At 48.1% G+C, this 25,740-nt stretch overlaps 1 protein-coding gene and 1 long non-coding RNA gene across 20 annotated transcripts in view; one reads left to right on the top strand and one right to left on the bottom strand.

Moving 5' to 3' along the window:
* The window catches only part of CELF2 (CUGBP Elav-like family member 2), an 840,819-nt gene that overhangs the window by 62,775 nt on the left and 752,304 nt on the right, over nt 1–25,740 (bottom strand). For 18 of the 19 annotated variants that reach the window (XM_019833918.3, XM_011283568.4, XM_023256326.2 and 15 more), the window contains 4 exons: nt 22,793–22,841; nt 14,536–14,670; nt 6,237–6,316; nt 1,983–2,141 (listed from right to left, as the gene is read on the bottom strand). In XM_019833918.3, coding sequence (XP_019689477.1) covers nt 1,983–2,141; nt 6,237–6,316; nt 14,536–14,670; nt 22,793–22,841 — 423 coding nt within the window. Of the gene's footprint in view, nt 1–1,982; nt 2,142–6,236; nt 6,317–14,535; nt 14,671–22,792; nt 22,842–25,740 lie in introns of those variants that run through there. The other variant, XM_019833920.3, reaches the window with a different exon arrangement.
* LOC123386802 lies at nt 10,625–25,427 on the top strand. The gene is made up of 4 exons (XR_006601241.1): nt 10,625–11,030; nt 12,070–16,510; nt 16,693–17,136; nt 23,559–25,427. It is a non-coding gene; the product is annotated as an uncharacterized LOC123386802 (long non-coding RNA).

Raw genomic sequence — 25,740 nt, 5'->3', positions numbered from 1 at the left:
CATCTGAGGAGATCTCTCATGGTGCCTTTGTGGCTATGACAGAGAAATGGCTAGAAGGCGCCTAGTCAACTCAGGCCACACTTTTGTTAACGGCTCAGATGAAGACGGGAGGAGAGCGTGCCTCGTTCAGTGAGAAAACACGTATCGAGTAGCTATCACAGCCAGACCCCGCCGGGCAGCGGGCAGGGTGGGCGGGGAGAGGGCCAAGAGCCACAGCCGCAGCCAGCTGCACAGAGAGCACATGGAGGGCTGAGGTGCCACTTGCCCGCCGGCAGCTCGGTCTTGGAAACGCTGCGGAGCCCCTCTGAGCCTCTCCGTCTGCACCGGTACAGGCAGGCTCTTCCCTTCCAAGATCACAGGGAGGACTGCTGTACGGAAGTGCACGGGCTGTTACAAGGTGAGGCTAACGGATCACGCGATCCCGAGGGGGACAGTTACCGTGTCAAGTAACAGGATCGGGACAGAACACACGTGGACGCATGCACGCACACACTCACACCCACACGTGCGTGCCGAGAGAGGCCAGCACACGCCACCCAGACTCAAGAGGGGAAGTTATATTAGTCAAGGTGAAGTCCCGCGTTCAGGTGCCAAGGCGGAAAAAGGGGCCGGAGCACCATGGTTCGGCAGCAGTTCGAGTAAAAACCAATGAAAACCCAGACCAGCGTTAGCTGCCTTCTGCCTCACGTGCGACATGGTTAGTACAAGGGCCGCTGTAAGGCTGCATTAAGACAGTTTCTTTAGAGAACAATGTGGAGGTTCCTCAAAAAATTAAAAATAGATCTACCCTATGACCCAGCAGTAGCACTGCTAGGAATTCACCCAAGGGATACAGGAGTGCTGATGCATAGGGGCACTCATACCCCAATGTTTATAGCAGCACTCTCAACAATAGCCAAAATGTGGAAAAGGCCTAAATGACCATCAACTGACGAATGGATAAAGAAATTGTGGTTTATATACACAATGGAGTACTATGTGGCAATGAGAAAGAAGGAAATATGGCCCTTTGTAGCAACGTGGATGGAACTGGAGAGTGTGATGCTAAGTGAAATAAGCCATACAGAGAAAGACAGATACCATATGTTTTCACTCTTATGTGGATCCTGAGAAACTTAACAGAAACCCATGGGGGAGGGGAGGAAAAAAAAAAGAGGTTCGAGTGGGAGAGAGCCAAAGCACAAGAGACTCTTAAAAACTGAGAACAAACTGAGGGTGGATGGAGGGTGGGAGGGAGGGGAGGGTAGGTGATGGGCATTGAAGAGGGCATTTTTGGGATGAGCACTGGGTGTTGTATGGAAATTAATTTGACAATAAATTTCATATAATAATAATAAAAAGACAGTTTCAAGTCCACACTAGGGGCCACTGCTCTGTGCTGTTTAGATCTCACCCGGGGAATTGTCTTAGATTCTGGTCCCTGTATTTTACTCCAGATATTGACAGAAACGGTGAGCACAAGGAATGACAGGAAAATGAAAGTTTAAACCGATGTAACCACGGTTGAGGGAACGGGGTTTATTCGTCCTGAAGGAGGATCTAATTTGGGGGTTTCAACTACAGGAAGAAACATCTGATCTTGTCAACACAGTTCCACAGGGAAGAGCTGAGACGGCCGATCAAAGCGGAACGGGATCCCGCCGGTCCCCACGTGGACCGCACTAACCTCTCTTCGGCGACACGCCCGCCTCAGTGTCGCCGTGACCGGCAAGCGCGCCGCGCCCCCTTCTCAGGCCAGGCCGCGAGCTGTCTCTGCCACACCGGCCAGAAATTTCGCCCCGTGGGACTCCGCGGCCTGGGCCAGGCCAGAGTTAAACGAGTCACATCCCGAAGCTAATCGATTTAACTTGGAAAAAGGAAGGGGCGTTGAGTCAATGCCGACTTCACTAACGTCCTGGGACCCGAAGAGCCCCCAAACGAACTCTTTCTGAACTCAGGGGGGCGGGACGGCCCCCTCCTCGCCGCCCGGGCCCAGCACTTACCGCCAGGTACTGCGGGGTGAGTCCGCCCAGGCCCGTCAGGTTCCCCCAGGTGGCAGTGTTGAGCTGTTGCATCTGCTGCGCCAGCTGCTGCTGGAGGCGCCTTTGCTCTTTGTCCTTCTGAGTGTCCGCGAACTTGACTACGATGGGTGAGGAGCAGCCCTGTGGTCAGACACAGCGGAAAGTGAAGAGGGGGTTACCGCCTGGCGGAAGCCTCTCGTGACACTCAGCACCGGGTCTAGCTTTCTCCACTATCGTGGAGCACACGGAACGGTCTGGAATGGTTTTAAAACGGTTTGATATTCCTTCTTCTTCTCTGACCAGTACCATCAACAGAAAATTCCAGATACTGTCACTGGTTTCTCTGGGGATCTGGTGGTCGGTGCAGCCATTTGCTTTCTTGCTCTGATTATTAAACTGCCTCTCCTCCTCTCTTCGTGTGTCTTCCTCCAACCTTCCCGGGACCTCCTCAGAGACAAGACACCTTATCAACGTTCTTTAATTAAGCTTCGTGCTCCGCTCGTCTGACAGACAGAGTCGTCTGTGTGTCTGCCTGTTTCCACACGTGAGCAGGGGACAAAGAAGGAGAGATGCCATAATGGGGACGAAAACGTCCCTCGCTCATGTATCTTGTTCACTCTTTCCCATTTTCAGTGATGCATTTTTGAACTCAGGAGCGCGGGGATCTTCCCGACTGGGCACTATCGGTGGGGAGAAGTGGGTTGTTTTAGGAATGTGGATGAGGGAAGGAGAGAGAGAACGCAGGCCCCGACCAACCTAACTGTGGTGTTTGCAGACGGGCCTCCCTTCCTTCTCTAACGCATCTCCTCTCTCCACCCTGCCTGGGGCTACCACAAACCACCAGCCTCAGAAGCATATTCTAGCAAGAGGAGCTGGATCTGAAATGGCAGGAGGCGCCGACTTGGCTTTTTGTCTCACCGGACATCACCATTCTAGACGCTTTTCAGTTTTCATTGCCTTTAAAAGGCAAGGAGTAGGGGGCAGTGCGTGAGGGAATGGCTCAGGGTTCTAGAATAGGATGAATTCATGTCATGTTTGAAGTGGTCAAGATCCTTTGGGAAAATAATGGCCTCGAGCATGAAGACTTCCTTCCCAGAACACCTCTGAGACTTTGGCCACCATTCTGCAGAGACACGAGCTCCTCCCTCCCTCCCTCCCTCTCCCTCTTACCATGGCTTGCCTACACGTCTCCTCACCATTAAAGTCCTTTACACTTTGCTGAGGTAAAAAGAAATAATTCTACCCAGCTGATTAAAAAAAAAAAAACAACTTTTGTTGAAACTCAGCATGATAACAGACTTCTTTCTCCCCTCTCAGAAATTCTATATTCCTATTTAAACGAGCTCTTTCCCTTTCCTTTGGGTCGTTTTTCTCTCTCCTCGAAAACAAACCTGCGTGCCTTTCCCCCCCCACCCTTATCACCTTGGGTAGTTACTGGGGGTGTAGCTGTGAAGGTGGGAGGCTAGCGGGTCTGGTATTACCAAAACAATGTGAGAAAAATGAGGTGGCTGTTTCAGTGGTCAACCTCCAGCGAGCGTATCGGGTCTTCAGCTCTTGAGCCACGGTCACAGGACACAATGTTAAATGTCAACCACACAAAAATAATATTTCCACCTTTAAAAAAAAATCTATACTTCATTTTTCTTCTTCTGCTCCATATTTCAGTACTTCCACTTTAAAGTGAGCAAAATACTCTGAAGATGGAGATTATACAGAGGGAGGGTTTTGTATGGAAAGGGTTGTTACTGCTGTATCAAATTTGTTCCATAACAAAGGACGGCATCTCCTCCTAACAGCACATTTACTGTTGTGTTTTTCTTCCTTAAATAAAAAAAAAATTATATAAAAGCAAAAAATTGGGCCCAAAAGAACTTGTTTAAGCCATAAAAAGGAAAAACAGGCTGGGCATAGATCGGAGGAAAGTGGAAAAATAGAAGGTACGATATAAAAATTAATTATTCTTAAGAACATGTTTGTTTAAACCTTAACATTCAAATCATTTTGAATTCAAATTTCTTAGATCACACATCTTGGTTAAAGATGTGAGCCAGAGTCCTGAAAATAACAAAATTAGTTAAAAAAAAAAAAAAAACCAAACAAAAAAAACCCCTGATGAACTTCAGTTGGACAACTATAACGTGACTGCATAATATATAATCTTCTATTTCAGTATTTTTCAATTCAACAAGACATTTAAATGTCTGAGGCCCCTCTGTTTGAGCATGGGTGTTCAGAATGAAAAACAAATGTACCAAATTTGATTTTAAATTGTAATAGAGATATTAATAACCAAAGGATCAAGGATTTCTTAGAAAGAATATGCCCCATTCTCCATAGCAGATTCTTTTCATTCTGAGCCTATTCTTCCTTAGTTCGGGTTCATACCCAGGTCTGAGCTACGTTCCCGAACTTTCTCCCTGTAGGAACACAGGAGAACACAGACCAGCATCCTCTGTAGCTGTACTCAGGGGCCCAGATGAAGGCACTTGGGTTAGAGCTGAAAGAATGTAGGTTAAAAAATCATCTAAGGTACAAATCACTAAGTTACAGGAAATAAAATAATTATGAATGAAGCACATTTATGGAAGATAATAAATACAGGTGAAGACTTTTTTTTTCCCTAATGGTACTTTCATTTTTCTCTCCAAACTGAAATGTAGCTGGGATTCAGACTGATCCCCAATAATGGAACAGCCGAAGAGAAAGTGGGGGACAAACACAGCATCAACCTGTGACTGCGTGTCGTACAAGACTGCATCCCTAGGAATTTCAAAGTCCTGCTAATTATCTCCTATTGTGGCCGATTTTCACCTGAGCTTGCCTTCAGGTAGGGGGGTGTGAGTATCTTAAAAATGCATTGCACTGAAAGGAAAACACAGTGATTATATAAAATATGTTAGGAATATCAAAGTCAAAATGAAGCTCGAAAAAGACAATAGGCTTTGCAATGCTGATATCAAAACTCAGAAAAGTACAGTGAACACTTAATGACAAGGCCATGCACACTCTTGCCCCCCTTGTCCACCCACCTTTCGGCTCACTATAAAAAAAGTTGCCCACAAAACATGACGCAGAATGATCACTTAGCTCCCAGCATGCTTTGGGAGATGCAGCATTGCAAAAAACGAACAAAACAAACAAATAAAAAATAACCCCTCCCCCAAAAATGGAGGTAAAAAAGAAGCGCAAACAATCCATAAAGAAATTTTTGCACATTAAATCAAATCGAAAATATTCTGCTTTTCGGAAGATGAAAACGTAACTTCAGGTAACGCCACAGGGCCACCTCTGGAACAGATCACCCATACACAGAGGCACGGTATACAAGTACGGCAGAACATGCATTCCCAAATGGTTCTATCAGACAATACCGAGTAAGTAACAGCATATCACTCTTGGAATGCTTTTGTGCAAAGTTCTGAAAGGCCAGACTCAAATCACAGGCTAGACAGAGCCGTCTCTCTACGTTTGTGGGTGAACACCCGCATCAGCGTATTTATCTTCCCCCAAAGCCACTATCTCTCATTAGGAGACCAAATTTGAGCCTTTATGTTTCTTTTACTGCACATTTTTTAGTAAAAAGACAAATCTCGTTTTTCAAGGAATTCTCAAACGTTAATATTTTCACTGGTTAAACAATGTAGGAGAAGTATTAATTTTCTCCCAACATTCTTGATGCAAAAGCACAATTCTGTTGGACTGAAGAGAACTTGACCCCGTATTTAAAAAAAGAAAAAAGAAAAAAAAGAGAGAGAGGAAAAAAAAAAAAAGAAAAAAAAAAGAACCCTGTGATGGACACAGGGCAGGCTGCAATTTGGAGTGAGGACTGTTAAGGTTTACTCCATACCAACCCTGGACCAGGAACAGATTCGATCCTTTAGAGATCGAGAATGATTCTTGGTTTCAATTGCATCATGACACTACGTTGCAGGGCCTGGGCCACTGCAATAAAAGGCTCAAAAAATAATGTACAGCAAGTGGAAGGTTTTACTAAATGCATTTCAAGTCATTAGGGGAAAAATTCAGAGAGAGAGAGAAGAGAGCGAGAGAGGATGAGAGAGAGAGCGAGAGCGAGAGAGAGAGAGAGAGAGAGAGAGGATGAATATGAATGAATGAAGAGATAGTGCAAGTGTCAATCCGTGATTGTCACGTGAACAATCCGCGCAGGAGAGAGCTGCTTTATCATTCCCCATCATTTGCACAAAGAAAACAAAGAAAGGGCAGATGATACAGTACCTCCATGGTCTGAGACTGATGCATGGCTTTGATTGCATTCTGTGCCATTGCCCTTGTAGAAAATGTGACAAACGCACAGCCTGTGGGGAACAAGGGGACAGGGAGCAGGAAAGACAAAAAACAACAAGACAAAAGGGTTGGACGCTTGTTAAACCAACACAGTCTACGAGAACTGCCACAGGACGACACTGTTCTCAGTAGTACATAAAAATCAACAACTTCTCTCTTGGCTTTATCTTAGTTGGCTTTTTACTCACAGTGCGGACTTGCTAATCTGACCGAAGCAGAAAGATTTATTTATTGACTAGTTTCTTTTTTAAAATGGAGATGAGGGGAAAGTAGTTAGGTACTTGTATTTTTGCTTTTTTTCTTTCTTTCTTTTTTTTTCTTTTTAGCCACGGGGGGGCGGGGGGGGGTTGAAATTAGCAAGATCTAGTTTGCATTTTCTAAAATAAAAAGTTGCTATTTTACATTTTCTCCTTGGCTGATTATCTTTACTTAGGGCATCCACACATTTGGGCTTTGGATTTCAAATTTTAGCGTTGATTTTTAAGCAGCAAATAATAAAATCCTCACACCAAGGGCAAATTAGCAAATAAATTCCAAGAGCTCGAAATGTGAGCAAATAAATAGATCTAATCTCTTCTGGGTTGTTAAAACATATATATGTATACATATACATTGATGCTATTTAAATGCAAAGAAATACACCACATCCTGCACAAACTCGTAATTATTGATTACGAACAAAAACAAATGCTCTATTACTCTGAGTGTATTCAACAGTGCATATAAGGCAAACCTTTATCTGCATTGGGTTTCTGAGTTGTATAAAATCTTTATGACTTTTCCAAGTTGTGATTTCAGAGATGCGTCAGAGATCTGGCCTAACGTCTCACGTACACAAGACAATGTACAGTTCTCTGAATGCTTCCTGGGAGACCCATTCAACTTTCCGTGGCTCTTTATTTCTCATGCTGGAAAATAACCAGCATCTATACTGCCTGCTCCTTGTACAAGTGCTGGCCACCATGCAGGTCACTGCTCCAACTACATGGCTCATTGCCCTTTTCACCGATAAAAACACGGCCTTCTGAAATTTACATTTTATTCATCATGCACCCTTGGGCTTCTTCGAGAAAAAGACTGTGAAATTAATGCAGATTCAGGCTGATTTTATAATAATAGCACAGCACACTAAAAGCTTAGCTAAAGCAGTGCAGACTTATTTCACTTATGATCTCTAATGACTTTAAAAGTGCATTGATTTTCAGCTTCTTTAGCTTTGCACAGTGTGAACTTAGGTATCAGAGAATAATTTAGTGTTCCACTCAATTTCTTCAAAACATTATTATTATTACTACTTAAAAGATTTCCAAATGAGGCAGATCTAAACACTGAGTGGCTGAAGCCTGTTGTCATTTCGGAGTGAATGCGCGGGAAGTGGGATTCTGGCTCTTGCCCTGTGGCCAGTAAGCCAAATAGGTTGTTCCGCATCCAAACAGCCAGCGGACTGTTTGGTTTATGTAAGTCAATTTCTGAGCCATCAAATAGATTTTCTTCGTTTGCTCTGCATGTGTACCTGGTGAGATTATCAAGTCAATACTGCATTAGCACCTTTTAATCAAACAGCAATAAGAGAAAGCAACACCTGTCCATTTTCCCCAAAGCACAAAAACATCCAGTCATGAAAATAAGTCAATGCATTTTTTTTTTTGCATCATGCTGTAATTTTTAATACAACAAAACTCTTAGTACATGGGAGATTCATCTCTCATTCACCTCCCGGTCCAGCTGGCCTTATGAAGCCTGAAGTCTAGCTTGCTATGAATGCCGAGCTGTTTCATATACTTCTCTGACATTATAGCAGCTAGTGAAACTCACTACTGAAGCACACTGCCTGCACCTCCACTGGCTGTAGCTTCTGTCATCAGTAAAGCTATCTGGAACCTTCTCTAAGGCGTCTAGAAGATGCGGGTAAGAGTGTGGGACACAGGATACCACCTCTACTTGGCTTCTGTATTCCAACTCAGCTCTACAATTAGCCCCAAATTTACCATCCACCTCAAAGTAATACCCTTTTTCAAGAACATTGTGAATTATCACCGACATCATTAACAGAGAGAAGTAACACTTAAGAATTTTCTTTTTCCGCTTCTTGAGACTACAATGGGGGCAAATGCAATTAATCTAATGGAGAGATCTTGGACATCGTGTGAAGCCTGGGCTAACTCTGCCTTTAACAGTCATGGAGATTGTGTCATTCACTTCGTTTGCTCTTATTATCCAGGAACATGTGCCAAACTGACAGTTTCCAAATGGAGGTTAAGAATGCATAAAAAAAAAAAAAAACACATGTAAAATGTCAACAGAAATCAATAAGGCACAGTTGATGCATTCACCACAATTTCAGAACAAGTAGAACTTTTTAAAGTAACTTAGTGAGAAAGAAATAGCAATTAGCTGGTCTCAGAAGGATTAGCAATAGAACGATAAAATTCCATCTCTATAAAGTCGAACCATTGCTCTTTCCTTTCTGAAACCTGCAATTAAAAGCTCGACTGATGCTTCTAATTATACAACCCTTACTGCATCCAGAAAAATGATCTGACAAATCTGATGACTTCTTTAACCTTTTTACTCTATTGGCAGTGGTGCAGTAAGAGAGAACCCATCTCCTCAGGGGCTCTGTCAACTTTGGTACCGTGTGCTGTGTTCAATTACTTAGGAGAGACAATTACTGTCGTTTATAAAGTGAGAGCACATGTCGAAAATTCCCCTCTCTATGCCATTCTGGATGAAGTTCCACAACTTCAGGACTGAATGTTTCATGGTTTGGTAGCTTGTGAACCTTTGTGGCTTCTGTTAAAACAGGAGGCTGTATTAGTCCTGTGGCTGGATTTTAATTTTTCTTTTCTACATGGCTTTAGGATTAGGCCTCAGATCCGTGGCTTTTCAAGAATATAGGGTCATATAAGCTCCTTGCATCAAGACTGGCTGCTAGCTTCTTCTACAAGCCAAAGGACTGGCTTTCCACTGGACAAAAGTAACTTAGGTCAACTGGCCCCTTTTTATGAAAAACAAGATTCGGGGTACAATGGAGCCCACTGGGTCTTGACAGAATTAACTGCTCTGACCTTACAGGGCCAGCCCTCCTCTGTTCTAGATTACTGGATGTACTGTCTCAGTAGTAAGTTCTCTGGCTACTGACCAAAATGCAGGAAACACTACAACAGAGAAAAAGACACAGGTACCAAGGAAATGAAGGGTTTTTGTTGTTGTTAGGTAAGATAGCCTGTATATGATTGTCTTAAAGCCTCTCCAAAAACATAATAGTGGGGGGGGGGGGAGGAAAAGAAAAATTCCCTCCTTAAATGTGGCCAACCTGTAATTTACCTCACAATTATTTATGCTCTCCACTTTCAGAAGGTCACAGACGGCTAACAGAAATGAAAGGAGCTGAACTCCTCCCTGTTCGGTGAGGTTTTGCCTTCTTGCTGCTAAAACAGATAAATGATTGACTGGGAAAAGGTTTCTCCGAGTAATTTCCTCCTACAGACAGGATCTAAGGAAATCACGTGGCCCTGTCACAGAGAAGATTCTGGAACACATCTATTACACTTGTCATCTCAACTGAAGAGCTGTCTTCACTCAGGTGTTCTACCTTTTCTCTCAGCTGCAAGAGAATTTTGAGAGAACTTGATGAATTCTCGGTCTGCAGAAAGAGAGCGAACGGGCACTTTTAAGGCACATACAATGCCAGGGCCTCCTGCTTTTCTGCTGCTTCTTTGCGAGAGAGAAGCAGCCTGCTATGTTTCAACTGAGGGAAGCGTAATTTAAAATAACTTGTGCAGCATGAAGGAGCTTTCAGCCTATGGAAAACTTGTTTATAAATTCCCAAAGAAAGTTCTCAATGCAGCCAATTTTCCTTGCTGTATCTTTTTAGCAGTGGCACGATTTATTAAAACATACGCTACCAGTATAATAAGAGAGCATCAAAACTAACACTCCAATGCACTGTCCCTGATGTTGGGTTAGTTTATTTAAAATTGGCATGGAGAGATCACTCGTTTATGGCACCTGAGGCTGAGGGCAGAGTAGGACTTAAGAGTTTACAAAGTTTCACCCCTGAGATGAGATTTGAAGATTGTATTCAGAATAAGATGACAGAATGCAGTTAATAACCCAGGGGCATTTGATACGAGTTTCCACATATGTTTAGATACTACTTTGTGGGCAAGCCTACAACGTCATGATCAAAACGGAATCTGCTCTGTGTACATGTTTTTAAAGTCAAAAGCCCGATCCTAATATTCTGATCAGATATAACAGAAACAAATGAGGATTTAATGGCTACAACCAGTCTGTGCTCGCCAACATCCCCGAAAATATTGCCAATTCATTTGTCAAGGGTTTTGGCAGGAGAATGTTGGAACACCATAAACACAGCTGGAATATTCTTAAACAAGCAGAAAGTTACCTTAAATGGCAGTGAAGATTTGACTATACTTTATGGGAAAGAAAAATGAAATAAACTCTTTCATTGTCTCTGAGTTACAGATAATCGTTGCCATGGTGCAGAAAACCCTGTAGACTGTACCCAAATAGTCCATTCTGACTGTGGGATTATGGGTAAGTGAGAACATGTGTATTTTAGGAAATCAACATGCTAAGGGGACGCTGACAACTAACTGCACTGGCTTGGATGACGTGAACTTTGCTTCTGAGAGCAAACATCCCATGTGACTTCCCACGCATGGACTCCGTGGCCTCCTGCTCGCTTTCTCAAACAAGGTTCATACGGCAAGCCTGGGGGTTGGCCTGCCACTGCAGAGGGATCAGAGTGTTGTGAAGGGGCCTGAACGCAGCCCAAACCAGGTTTTCCAAATTAGAAGAGATGGCAGAACGGGTCACTGCCCCCCAAAAGGGGAAAATGCGCACTTAGACGCGGGCATACTGTGTCAAGAGAGTCAGACTCCTGACATCTGCTGAGTGCTGGTCTCAGTGTGCCTGGCAGATGATGGCTGCGGTCCGTGGACAGTCATGACAATTCCTTGGGGGGGGGGGGACATGGCACAAATCTGGACGCTGGGGAGTAGTGATGGGACTCTGTAAATAGCCCTTCTTGCCAACATGGAGATGAGGAGTTTTGTTTTAAAGATGGTGATTCTAAGTATAGCAGAGCCGTGGGTCCTGGCAACCCGCTACTCCGAATCAGTGGGGCGGAGAAGCTTCCACTTCATAGCCTGCGGGGAGGGGCAGAAACTACTGAAGTAGCAGAGAAGAGATGACAGGAGACACCCGCAGGGGAGCTAGCGCCACTCACTAACTGCCTCTCTCGTCTGCGTTCCCGTAGCCGAACTGGGCAAGGGCAAAGGCAAAGCCAGAGAGGTGAACCACTTTTCTGTCCCTCTCCCTGATGATCGGATGGTTTGATTTGAAAACTTTTTTACTGACTAGTTCAATACTCGGTTTAGTACTAGAAGGTGCCTTTCAGAGCAGCCAAGCTTTCCCTTTCACTTACTTATGTATTTATTTACATCTTCAATGGCTGAGCCGGCAACAGGCCTTGAGAACAGAAACGCTGAGCACCCTTTCTCTGCAGAGCCACTAACGGGAGACACTTATTAATATTTGATTGAAAACTGCAATTCTTTAATGAAAGCAAAATAGTAGCACGAAAGAGAATTGTTCTTTTAACAAATACACTGATTCAGGAGCAGTCCCCTGTACCCAGGAGTCCCTGGGTCTCGCTAATTGAAAAACCTACCACTGTCTGCCTTTGTATTTCAGAACAAACGGTTATAAATGAGTATTTTCCTTTTTGCCACAGGGAATCCTCATCAGTTCACCAGAAATTACTTTTCTGTTAAGAAGAAGAAGGAGAAGAAGAAGAAAAAGGGCAGGGAGGAGCATCTGACTCTTCACACCGGGCCGGCATCCGCATAAAATACGGATGAGGCTGCTCCCATAACTTGTCTTAGAAATCAGCTGCTCCGGGTTTCCAGTGCTGGCTCATCAACCACACGGCAGATCAAATGAGCCAAGCGCTCTTGTCGAGTACTGCGTCCTCCTCTTTCCTGCGAAAGCTGGGGCTGCTTTAAAATCTTATCTGCAGAAATCCCTCCCGGACGCTGAAGGAGCTCTACACACCGCAGGCACAGCGCTCTTCATTACGGTCTGCGCTGGCCGGACACAGAGAGTGCGTAGCGCGCCCCCTCCGGCAGAGGGAGAGCAGCGGTCACGGTGTCGCTAGGCCCCGGGGATGGTCCGCTCATACAGGACATCCGCCACACCGGGGAGCTAGCGACGCCCGAGGAGGTGAGCGGGGCGCGTGTTGTGACTGCTGCCATCTGCAAAGGGGGAGGCTGAGGGGCGGAGACAGGGAAACGAACTGACTCTGGTTACACTTCATGTCAGAAGTCCTGGGACTGGACGTCGGGGGTCACTGACCTCTAAGCCACTATAAATGCCACTAGGATTTCCTCAGGGGCCTGCCTTTCTGTTCCTTCCCCGCGCTGCATGCCTTGGTGCATGAAAAGCTGCCAACATGGAAGTGTGACGGTGAATAAGAACAGGCGGGGACGGTGGCTCTGACTGCTACAAGGGCAGCGGGAAAGGACCACGAAAATGCGATCTCGCGTTGCCTCCCTACTTTATTCTGTCTAGCCGCACCCCCGGTCCCCGGGGCCTCTCCCCCCGGCTGGCCCGCCTGAGTGGGCACGAATCTATCACGACTGCGGCACAATCAGATGATCCGACGTTACTGGAAGCTCTCACGGAGTCCACGTGCCGCGGTGGCACAGAGGGCCCCGGGACCGAGGTCCCTCCGCGTCCCCTTGCACCGGAGGTTGTGCGGTCGCTGGCACGGGGTGCGGCTGTGGGTGCCGCCGGCGACAGCGTGGGTGCTATGCTATGGCTCAGCCCCGGGCACCGCATCTGTGCGGGTCCTGTTCAGCTTTCAGAGCGGCACGCGTTTTCCGTGCGGCGAGTGACAACCTTCGGAGCGATCAGGGAACGCTCCGGCCGTCATTCCCAAGCCACCTTCGGAGGAAAGTACAGGGACCGCAGGCTCGTGGCTTCCTCCTCCTGTCCCCCTAGACTACCTCTTTGTGGGGCTCTGGAGGTGGACGTGGGTGGAAAACTCCGGTTCTCTGCGCCTGCGGTTCCCGCAGCTGACACCGGGAAGTGTCACGTCTCTAGGTCAAAAGAACCAATGTTCTTCCTCCCATGGTGCTGAATTTAGCTAAAATTAGGGAGATGGGTGGAAATTAGTGCTTTGGGACTCAAGGGCCAACCTTTGCTTTCGGCATGTGGCTCGAGATGGCAGTGCTGTCCCAGAACCTGAGACCAGGAATGAAAAGAAGTTTCTAATTAGCCCCACGAAAACTGTATCGATAAGCACATTAAGAGAATGAAATGCTCTTTGTACTGCAAACATACGGAGCTCTTAGAAGAACTGGAGGACATGTTTTACAGATACCCTCTGACTCAGGCCTCCTGGGCTGTCTCGGGAAACACGGTCAGATGAGGGTGAATGCTGGAGCGCTTGCGAGCGGTGGAGGGAAGGGTCTGTGTGGCGCTGTCCAAGGGGAGGCAAACATGGAAAGAAAACAGTTAGCTCCAGCTGCCGTGGATGGCTGCTGGCAAAAATACTGGTTTTCATCAACGCTCGAAGCCACAGCGGCCGGTTCCGTCATGGTGACAAAGAGGAACCTGCCATCTCCGGGACCGCGTCATCTCTGCCACTTCATGGACTTCCTGCGCTCAGGCCTCCAGGAGTTCTGCTCTTTGAAATCAAAGCCTGAGACCCCAGGACAGGCCCAGTTATTCTGAGTCCCTACCTGCTCCGTGCTACGGGGGACCACTGATGTTTCTCCTCGGTTTCTATCGCCATCAGGCGGCCTGTCCCCTCCCCATTTCTCTCGGGCATGGGCAGAAAGCTGGAGACTCGGATGAAAACAACAAATATTCTCTCTCCTCCTCCCCATCTCTCCCTCACCCGCCAACATCTACTTCAGTGTGAGATGGAAAGGGATGTGAACGACAGGACAGCCTGTCGGCCTCCGGGCTGGCCGGGACAGCCTGAGCTAATAAGTTGGCATCGAGACCTTGTCGACCTGAGAAATACAAGGTGATCACTTCGACTACGGTGAAAAGTTCAGGTTGGACAACTTGATCACACGGGACGCATTACACGGTGACCTCTTGCTGTGTGCGGTGGCTACATCTACCTTGATGGTGACACAGAGTTCCAATTAGCACTTGAGGGAAGAGACTTTGCAGACAGCACACTCACCTCGACTCAGCCCGTCGGGTCCCCGGAGAATCCGGCATTCTTCTATCTGGCCAAATGGAGAAAACATCACCCTGATATCATTCTCATTACATTTCTTCGAAACCATTCCTATGAACAATTTTCGGTCTTCCACGGCTAGGAGATAAAAATAATGAATGAGCAAAGGCCATTTTATCCCGTTTCTTGTAATCACGGCTTCACTACCACATCAAACCGGGTCCCAGCCATGTGAGACCCAGCGTGGGCCGAAGGCCAGCTCTTTTGACTTCTAGGCTGCCTTCCTTCTCCACCCCACCCCGTCCTGCCTCTACTCTCCCTTCCTGAACACTGCCTCTTTCTGGCGCATGTTCTTACCAACATGACATCTTCAGAGGACACGGAACACTGTGAGGTCCTCTCTTCCCAACCCTGTTTGGAAACTCGGTTTTCCCTAATTTGTTCAAGCTCCGTGGAGTTGCTAAAATACTACCATTCCATAGAGATACTTTACAATACAGGTTAAAAACATTTTTTTTTTTTTGTAGATATTCTTTCAACTTGAAGAATGGCAGAGAAAGAAAAAGGTCAGGGAAAGAAAGGAACAGAGGGAGTGGGATAGGAAACAGAACTTTTAATAAAGCATTCGGTGGGAAAAACCTTCTCCCCCAACTTCAAATAGCTTTGGATCCGTGGATCCAGACAGTAAGAAGAGATAAGAGAGATGCTCATCTCTCTGGAGAGCCAGTAAAGACCTTCCATGGCTGTCTGTCTGTCCGTCTGTCCGTTGCACTGGCTGTGCAGCTCTAACCAGGACAGCACAGGGTTTGCAAGTGAAGAGGACGGCAATTCCAAGGAAAGAATGGGACTGGGGCTCCTGAGGATCGCACCAGGATGACCCCATCGGGAGCCCGTAACAAAAAAGAACAAGGAGGGAATAATACTGTTCTACACACCCAGAGGCAGGACTCTTGATGAGCAAAAATACATTTTGGGTATCATGACAACAAGAAACCAATTCCATCGTGGAACCTGCCAGGAGGTACAGACTAGGGAAGGTTTACCTCTGATGACCTGGGAGATTTTCCTCCAAATCTACAAGCTTGTGCTCAGGATAACTGGCCTACGTTTAGCCTCAAAGGCACAATTATAACTGATTTCAGGACAGTGTTTGCAGTCCTCTTTAGGAAAGAGAAAAGACAAAAAACAAAAAAACCAAACACTCCCCTGCCTCCATTTTACAATGAAGACAAAACAAAACCAAACAAAAAACCCACCCTAGACGCCCATGGGGAGTTTTATTTCCCATGTTGCATTTTAACCCATTTCTTGGAATTTAAAGAAAGGACAACCAGCTGCACCAGCACCTGAGAGGCAGTCCTGGCTTCGGGAGGGGCCCTGCCATCCATCCCTGCGTAGGAACCCTTGCTGTCGTAGCCGTACCATAACCTCATCACTGCCATCTAACTGGCTTTTATCTCTCGGTTATTCTTTCCCTGGAGAGTCGGTGTCTCATTTCCACTTAACCGACAAGACCGCCAGGTGCTTTTGGTGCCTGAGTCAAGCCGGCCCGGGGCGCCCGGGGAGCCGGGAGAGAGCCGCTGGTGATGCTGGGGCATCATGACACGGGGAGGTTTGCTCTGGAGCAGACAGCCTGGGAGGACCCGCCAGGAAGGGAACCGCTCCGTCTCGGATGTCCGCTGCAGTAGCTAAAGCCGTGTGAGCACCTGGAACCCGGCTAGTGTGACTGAGGAACTGAACTGTTACTGTGACTTAATTTTAATCTAATTTTAAAAAGCCACATGTGACACAATATTGGATGGAGCAGCTCCGAGGGGCCTCAGCGAGGCAGCTAAATGCTCTCCCCACAGAGTCCAGACCGGAAGGAAGACGCGAAAGACGTGGTTCTAGTTCGCTCTGAAGCGGGGCAGTGAAGGAACTTGCCCGGGGCCGCACCTGATGCCCTACTCCCAGCCCTTCCCTACGAGAGCAGAGGAGGGTGAGGTGGCCTCCAGAGGAGCGTGGGGCGGGGGCGGGAGACTTGCCTGGTCCCAGCGCTGCCGTCACGCTGATGCGTGACCTTGGGGAGTGAGCGAGCGGACTTCTGTGGACCTCAGTCTTGTCACCCACAGAACGAGGTTTAAAGTCTTCTCTTTCCTTGCTGTCTCTCCTCCGTAACAGAGAGAAGGCGGCCCAGCTGCACGTTTGGGGCAGGAGAACGCCAGAGCCCAGGATCCCACCTGCCAGCCACCCTCTGCACTTGGCAGCTCCTGAGACCCGGCAGGAAAACCAGGGCTCCGAGGGACGCCAGCGGAGACCACGATGCCACAGGACCGTGAGCTGCGGAGCGTGCGCCAAGAGCTCGAGAAAGGTTTGACGGGCGGAGAACGTGGCATTTAAGGTGGACTTCAAAAAGCTTGGGGAGAGCCTGGCGGAAGGATGGGGGCAGCAATTCCGGCGGCTTCTGCAGGGTGGCTCAAGGTATGAGGGAAGGAAAACTCGGTCCACGGCCGCTGCCTGCGTTGAGCCTCAGCAAGGTGGACGTGGGCAATGGCGTCACTGACTTCCCTCCTGCAGATGAACGACTTCACGCTTCAAAAGCTCTTCTCTCTCCCATCGGAGCAGGTGAGCCACCAGTGCGGTACTGGGAAGCGGTGCAAGTGAGTTAAGCATCGGTGCTCACCAACACCAGGGTGACCAGGAGCACACGGTGGCCCCAAGGGAACGAGGCATCCCCGCGATGGGCAGGACGGGACTGAAGCCTGGCAGAGCAGGCAGTGGGAAACTCTTCCAGTCGCAGCCTTAACCTCCCCCCCCCGCCCCCCGCCCCCCGCCCATCCCTGGGACTCCTACTTGAGGAAGCTATGGCTGATAGCTTCTTGAGAGTTAAAAAAAAAAAAAAACAACAAAACAAAACTCAAAAAACAAATCCTGTCGAATTTCTTCTTATCCTGAAGAATCCAGCTTTAGTTCTTTCCAACAAAAGCCAATGACAAATCCCCAGTGAGTCCCTGGTTTCACTGGTAAACCTATCACGGTGGTACGCAGCTGAAGCATGTTGCCGGTTTTGAGCTTCGGGGTGATGCCGGAGCAGACTAAATGGGCAACTCGTGACTAAGCTAAAAAATAATTTTTAACCCAAGATGAAGAGTACGAACTGCTGGAAATCACCAGTAAACAAGCCCCGGCTTCCCAGGCATCACGACGGGCCAAATCTGGGCAGGGTGAGGGAGGCGAACTCTTTCTCCAGTAACGAGCAGCCGCTGAGGAAATAAAGTGGAAACCCACACGATCCACAGGCTTTCCAAAAAGCGGATTTCCTCCTGCGCATGCGCCGCGTCAGAGAAGCCGGATGTTCACAGCCGTGTTAGCGGAAGTCCTCTGTGGTTTTTAGCAGAGGGCTCCCTGTGCTTTAGTGGCGAATGGGGATAACTACCCAGTGCCAGCTTTAACCTCCTTCAAGTTTTCCCAGTGGAAATTTATTTGTAAGACTCATTCTTGGGATTCCCACTCGGAGGACCCCTAAACAGCTCTGTCACCATTTTACATAAACATAATTATCTTGCCATTTCACTTAACTTTTTTCATCAATTTCTGATGAATTTCTTGGTGGGGCTTTTCATCAGTACTCCTAGGCAGTCAGTGTCTGTGTTCTATTCCCGGGAATGCAGATTGCTGAAATATACCTACTGTGTTTATAGCATTGTGTTAAGTGCCTTACGGAAATTAAAAAAAAAAAAAAAAAAAGAAAAGAAAAGAATGAAAAGGAAAGGTCTCTGCCTTCCAGGAGGAAAGTCTACTTTCCTTCAGGATAACCCATGAATGAGTAAAGGCAGATACTTTGTGTAGAGAACTCTGTGCAGGTGTGGGGTAAGTGCCATCACTGACAACCACAGAGCCGAAAAGGTGTTCCATACCGGCAACCGTTGCAAGTTCTCCTCCGGTGGTAGGAGAGAGGGTTAATATTTTAAGTTTTTAAGGGGGGATTTTTCAGTTTGGGGAATAGAAACTTTCATTTAAAAAAAAAATCCCTAATTGTAAGTCTGCGCTAACACCCCGGTGTATAATCTGTCAAAGTCACACCTGGATTCAGGGCGGCCTGAATTAATTAACAACTTTTCAATGTGTTAGTGCTAACATATGGCATTTAATTACTGCCTCCGAATCCGTGAGTCTCTCTGCTTTGAATTTCAAAATTATTTCTTCCTCTTCCAGTGAGTCAGAAAGTGACCGGATGGGAACAACACCCTGTGAATCCCATTTTCACTGGAGGCTTGCAGGCCTGCACCTCCCAGACAACATTTAGTTATCTTGACCCTGCGAGCTCTCAACTTGACACAGGGACACCAGGGGTTTTCGGAGGCCTTGAGAAAAGAGAAAGGGCTGACGTGGCATTTCTGGATGTGAGGTTTAAGGACCCCTGAAAGTTGGGAGGTTGGAGTTAAGGTTAAAGCAGAATAAATGTATGCTCTGTCCACAGAGTGAAAAAAGAAAGAAACAAAACAAAACAAACCCCTCTCAACCAGGAGCATGACAGAAGAGTGAACGCTGGTTGGTCGCTGAGACCCCCAGCACAGAACCAAAGGCAACCTCTACACTTTCCTTAGCACTTACTGCTAGACAAACTTCAGATCTCGCAACTGCGCTTACTTTTGAATTGTGCGCAGCTGGTACCTTTTTCTGCATCGCCAAGAGAGCTGGAAAAGCAGCCCTCTCAAGGCAGACAGAATGAAAGACTGTAAGTGACTGTGTTTGTGCCAGGGTAAGCTGTGACCTGGAATCCACACCTCCTCAAGCCTCTTCCCCTGCCATGACTCAACCGGATGCAATGGAAAAAACAAGACAACTTGGATTCTGTGGAAATCTGGGTATTTATTCAATGCGTGTGTTCTTCTTAAAGGCCCCAATATTTTACTGCTGATCCGGAATGGATTTTTTTTTTTTTTTTTTTTTTTTGACACCTGGCACAGTTAGAAACACCAGGGCAGAAGTATAATGCTGTGAGTTTGCAGAAATGTGCTAGAGGCTGCAGCTTAAATCAGAGCCAATTAAGAGGGCAGGCTATAGGAAGCCTGGAGATTTGGAAAGCCTGTTTGGTCGGCAAAATACCGAAGGGCAGGGCAGATCTATGAGCAGCCTAACATTTCTGGGCTCACCATGGCAGTTCCCTTTGTCAGAATCTCTAGATGGACAAAGGCTTCAAAGAGTGATTGCTTTCTGGAATTCATTTGTCCATCACTAATTAATCTGTGATTAGCAGCCCTTTCTTGCTGAGCAAATACAAAGTTTCCGAAAGCCGAACATACTGATAATGAAGACGGTAACTGTCTAACTGTGATGAGTCCTTTGTGCAATCCATAAATGTCAGCAAACTCAATAAAGGTGCAATTAGACCTCGTTATTCTTCTTTCACAACTACTGAGAGCATCTGAGCCAAAGAAATCTTTGTGCTCTAGGAGCTTTGGAAACTATGCTTATCTGTCAAAACTGCCATGTGCAATCAGAAAGGGCTTGTGGCTTTTATCACTTGTTTTCGAAAATGATACATTTCTCCTGACTCCTCAATCAGGTCCAAGGAGAACCCTGAAGCCGGTTCAGTCTATGCAAGGTGAGGCACAGACTTTGCACCTCCATAAAGACACATGATTTAAAAGGAGCTGCTTCAGTCCACTTATATTTTTTGACTTTTTTTTTTCCTGAGAACTCAGAAAATGAAGGTCAGTCTACAAAGCAAAGGAGGAGCTGGCCCAACGAGAAGGTATGTGGGAGTGAATTTTCCCTTGTGTATACAGATCTGTGCTTTGGTATGAAAACCCAAGGCTGGAAGTGCCGGCCTCTGCTGCTCAGAACGCACTAAACCGGCTGCCTCGGGAGGCCACAAATGCCCCGACGACAGAGCGAATACCTTGGCAGGTATTATGCTAAGTTCTTTGTAGATGTTAACGTACGTGCTCCTTGAACAACCCTGTAAGGTGGGCCACACAGGAAGTGTTCAGACTGCAGACCACGGTAGCCTCCTCTTACAGCTGGAGATACGGGGTCGGCTGAGGTCACGGGACATGCCCACGGACACAGCTAATGTATGCAGGGTCAGGGGTCAAGTCTGGACTCCTCCAGAGAGCTTTTAACTGCCACCCTGAGTTGCTTCTTGGACAGTGGCATTTTTAGGGATGCTCTCATCTTAGTAAAATGGTGTCTAATCCTGCTTGGCACCTGAGATCGTGCCCTGCTGGGCTCGCCAATGGCACATCCACTCTGTTGCTGTGGTTCTAGACCCAGAGCAAAGATCACCCTCAGTGTCCGGAGCTGCCACTGGAAACAAGGGCGACCAACACTCTGGAGACCTCCAGGTGGCCAGCCTACAGGATGGATTCTCTAAGTCAGGTCTGTGCCCACACAGCAGCAAATGCTAAAGAAGAAACCTTTTCGTGGTCCCACTACTTGGGTATTTCAGGTCAAATATTTCCAGTTCAATTCTCCAATTCATCTTGTTTTAACAACCGCGACTTAAGGTTCAGAAATAAGACAAACGTTCCTCCGTGGTCCTTGTCCTGACACAGTTGAGAGAATTAGGAGTCCAAAAGAAAGGGAGCATCTCTAGGTGGCCAGAAGCTCCAAGATGACCTTCACGGGCAGCGTTCATCCCAAATACATGAGTCCTCTCTCCACGAGGAATAGAACAGACCAGACTGTAAGTGGGTACTTCTGGAGCAAAAAGGCTCAGGAACCGGCATGGGTACCTGGCCTTCTTCCTGTAGACACTCTCAGTGCAGAGCTCTCTGAGGCCGTGGAAAAATCTGGGTCATAACGATAATCTGCATTTTATAGAAGTGGTGCTCTATCCTTTGCAAAGCACTGTTGTGAAGATCCTATATGAATCTAAAAAAAAAAAAAAAAGCCCACCTACACGAGGCAGCTACATTTATTCCCATTTCATGAACGAGGAGATTAAAGTTCGGTCTTTAAGTGACCACCGGATCAGCAGAAGTTCCAAGGGTCAGGTCAGTGTCTCCGTAGCCGTCGTCTTCAGATTCACGGCAGCAGCCCCAGCCCCTGGCAACGCCCCTGGTGCACAGCGGTCACCAATGAGTAACTGCCGAATAAAGGACCCAAGAGACCTGCCTGAGGTCCCGGGGGACTTCAGACCCTCTGACGCTGGATGCCGTGTTCGTGGTTAAGGTAGTAGGGGTAGGGGATGGGAAGAGACCCTGGGGCAGGGGTGCAGCAGGTGAGAAGGCAGTGGGCAGGGCGCAGAAGCCTACTCCCTTACAGACAAACTGGGTGCTACTAACGCCACGCTCCCACCTGGCCTTTTCTTCAAAACTTCCTACCTCATCTGTGAAGAAGCCAGAAAATGGGATGCACTACAATCAGCCAAAAAAAAAAAACCAAAAAAAAATAAAAAATAAAAAAAAACCCCAAGTACCTTGAGGAGAGCCTTAGACCCCAATCATCATTTACATTTGCAGATATGCAGCTCTCCAAGCGCACGGCTTCTGCCCTGATTACTAATTAATGAGGTGCAGACCTGCTCGTGGAGGCAAACAGTGCTGATTGTGTCAGTCTTGTGGGGCGGAGCCGCGCCCAGGTCTGAGAAGGTAGAGGGTTCCTTCAACATACACTTCAGGAAAGTCAAAGAACAAAACCGGGACAGAGGCGGGAAGCAGAAACTTTTGAGAGCGCAATGTGGCTATCAGCCCTCCCCTGTGTCGGAGAGCTAAATCTCAATTACTTCCCGGACCTCATCACATGCATATTTTAGTACCGAGCATCCGTTTATTTAATCAGCCCACTGAATTCTGAATGAATTCGGATGCAAATGCATCGGTACAACCGAGAGAAAAGAGTGCCATTGAGGAACACGCCAGAGGGCGAAAACAGACAGCCAGCCCGATCCTCAGCGGGTGAGCCCTTTCCAACTCATCTGCTCCACACACTGTGAGGTCCCTCCTCCCCATCGGGTGTCCTGGGTTGCTCTGTGCCAGATCAACAAGATGCAAAGGCCACAGAGCCACCACACGAAGCAAGCCTCACACGGAGGGACCCCGAAAACCGTTACTTCTTGTAACGTCTTCACAGATCTTGACACCAGAGGTGAACTGAGGCAGGGGAGCGGCTCCTGCGGTTCTCCAGCTAAGACACCCGCAGGGCAAGTTCCCTGCAGCAGCTCTCCCCTCCCCTCCCAGAGCCGAAGCAAGTGGGGCCGCCGCCTCCCTCCCCCACCTGACTTCTTAATTGAAAGAAAAGACAGTATTAAAAGAGACAGTTGGTCACCACCTACCGTTTGACTTTTCACTATCGGCAGGTTTCATCTGAATGGGATGATGCATCTAAAAATACAAAAGTGAGAAAGTAAAGGCAGATTGAACAAGTGTATGAACGGCCTCAGAAATCCCACGCTGTTCAACTTGAGCACGGATACTGTCATGAGGACACAGAAACAAAAACAGGATCTCTCTCCATGAACAGCAGCGCCGTTAGGAGGCAAGCCTGCAGTTACATTCAGGAACAGGATTCTTTGGAGTCACTGGGCATCACGGCACAGTATTTAAAAGGTTGGGCTTTGCAGTCAGACTGGAGTTTACACCTGGTTTGCCATTTGGTAAAAGAGTTTCCGCCTGTATCTTATAGGTAATTCTCGCCCTGCCAATCATCATCACCACTGATCTTGGGCAAGTGTCTCAACTTCTCTGAGCCTCAGTTTCCTTATCTGTGAACGCTGAGTACGAAATAAGGAAACGCACGTGAAGGGCTTAGTTAAGAGGGCACGGGACCTGCTGAGAAAAATGATCTCTAGTTACTTTGTAACCCTTACAAATCTAAACACAAGACTGTCTTCGTTTTTCCTGGGGCCATTCTGATGGATTTTCCCTAGATCTCATTGTCATTTGAAGGCCTCTCATCTAGGTTGACTTAGGCACCATTATGTAATTTTTATTAAATACAGAGTATGAAATAGGAATGCGGACCCAGGAAAGGAAGGAGGAGAAGGGAACTGGGGAGGGAGGGCGGGAGGCACGGATCTCACGATCCTGTCCCCTCTGTAGGCGTGCAGGAGCGGAAGGAACCCGAGAGAGACATCGTGGGGCCAAGGTCCTGAGCTCCTCTGTGGCCCTTTACACAAAGCCCGTCTCACCCCCGTGCGTGGTCCGTAGAGTTCACTCCAAGCGCAAGAACGCTACCACCATTTCCAATTAAAATAAATTCCTCCAACCACTTTCAAAGGTCCTCTGGCTTCGTATTTCAGCATACCCCAAGGAACCTCGGAGCCACAGTGTCGATGGAATCACTGGCCGTGCAAATGCTCTCATTATAATGGGTCCCGTTCTCTCTGAACCTTTAACTCGCCCAGTGGACTTCCATCACTTGCAAGCCACAGCCCTGGGTTTTATCTAATTTAAAGGAGAGGGGAATGGTACTTGGCTCTGGCCCTTAAATGACGGGCAATTATCATCAGGCAGGCTGGCCCACGTGCAGCTGACGCCTGCCAGGGTCTTCACAAGAGGGATGAGGGAGTGCTATCAGGGGACAAGAGGCTACATAATGCAGAGCTGCTCCGTTTATTCTAAAAGGCAAGGCGCTCTTACTCCCTGAACGTAGACCCTGACGTGTGGGGTCTACTCGGGTCTCCACTCCATTAACATATTCAATTTGTGAAGGAGAGACCAGGAAGAGAGCGGGATGTTCGGGGGTCAGGAAGTAGACCAGTCTTTTTTGGAAAAGCCTGGAACACGTCCCTCAAAAAGCAGGCAGAAGTGAACGGTGCAAAGCCCCGGTCTGGGCTAGGAGTGTGGGCTCTCCCCTACAGGTGATGCCTGGGGAAGACGGGCCGAGTCCCTGAGCGGCATGTGAAGCTCCCAATGTGTGCCAGGCTCTGGGCGAAGAGCTGGGGAACAAGGCCAAGTGAAGAAGCTCTGACGCTTCAGGGGCTCACTGTGTATGGGGGGGGGCTGACCTGTAAACAGCCCCTCGAGCACGTCAAGTGCCACGGCAGACACGAGGACAGGGTGCGGCAGGGCCCGGGCGGAGCAGGCACCTCCTTCTGCCCGGGCAGCAAGGCGAAGGCTTCTTAGCAAAGGGGGCAAGTGGTTCGAGTCCTAAAGGCCAAGCTGGACTTGCTGGCAGGACAGGGAGAAACGGTATCCGAACGACAGAGTGTCCTGGGCCAGGCCCAGTGGTGAGAAGGAACACAGCTGTCCCTGGCAAGAAGGTCAGCACACGTGGGGGGAAGGACCCCAGGGGAGCTGCGGACGCAGCGGGCGCCCGGGTCTCAGACGATCCTGCACGCTAAGGAACAGAAGTTGTGTCTAACAGTCAAGTCAGGCACAGAAGATTCGAGCAGCAAGGGCCACAAGGTCAAATCTGAATTCTAGAAAAGTCCTTTCTGGCTACAATGTGGTGGATGGATTACACAAGAGGGATATGGAGGGAGACAGCTAAGAGGCTACTGCAAGCGTCCGTGTGAAACTGCCGAAGGCCTAAACCTCAGAGGCAACTGGCTGGTTGTGGGGGTGAGGGGGAGAGACCACCATTGTGGGATCAGGGCCCCAGTGGAAGAAACACGAGAAAGCAATTTGGGGGAGACTGATGAGCCCAGGTCTGGACACACCCCACTCAACGTGACTGAGGCTGGAGAGCAGTTGCGGGAGTGGTTTTCAGGCTGCAGCGACAGCTCTGGGGGGTGCCCCCCGCAGCGGGAGCCACAGGCATGCATGGAACTGTCCAGGAGAGGATGTAAGTGGAAAGAGCCAAGAGCCCAGGAGAGCACCACAGAGAATAGCAAGAAAGAGGAATCTAAGAGGGACAGGGCAGAGGGCGGCCAGAGGCAGGGCCTCATGGGAGAGCTTGAAGAACAAGGCACTTCTAGCCGCGACGATGAAAACGCCCCAGGATCCTTCTGGATTCGACAGTAAGATATTCTGGAAACTTCTCCAAAGCAGTTTTTGTGGGGCGGTGGGGCCAGAATGCCACACTGTGGGCGGCGGGGGCGTGACAGGGGGGACAGCGGCAGGAGACAGGAGAAATGTACGTGGCTTTCTCAAGATGAGCCGCCAGGGTGGGTGGGAACATAAAAAGCTCTGTGGAGTCAGGGCCAGAGGTGGGGAGGTGGAGTCCGTCTTCCCCAGACAGCAAAGACGTACAGGTGAAAGTGCAGAGAAGACTCAGAGGAGAGTCACAGGTCAAGGCAAGGAGAGGGGTATGTGTGCCGACACCACGTACGGACACAAA

Source organism: Felis catus, chromosome B4 (genome assembly GCF_018350175.1).
Source record: "Felis catus isolate Fca126 chromosome B4, F.catus_Fca126_mat1.0, whole genome shotgun sequence".
Classification (NCBI taxonomy): Eukaryota; Metazoa; Chordata; class Mammalia; order Carnivora; family Felidae; genus Felis; species Felis catus.
Note: the sequence above shows the minus strand (reverse complement) of the source record. Positions and strands in the feature narration are given on the sequence as shown.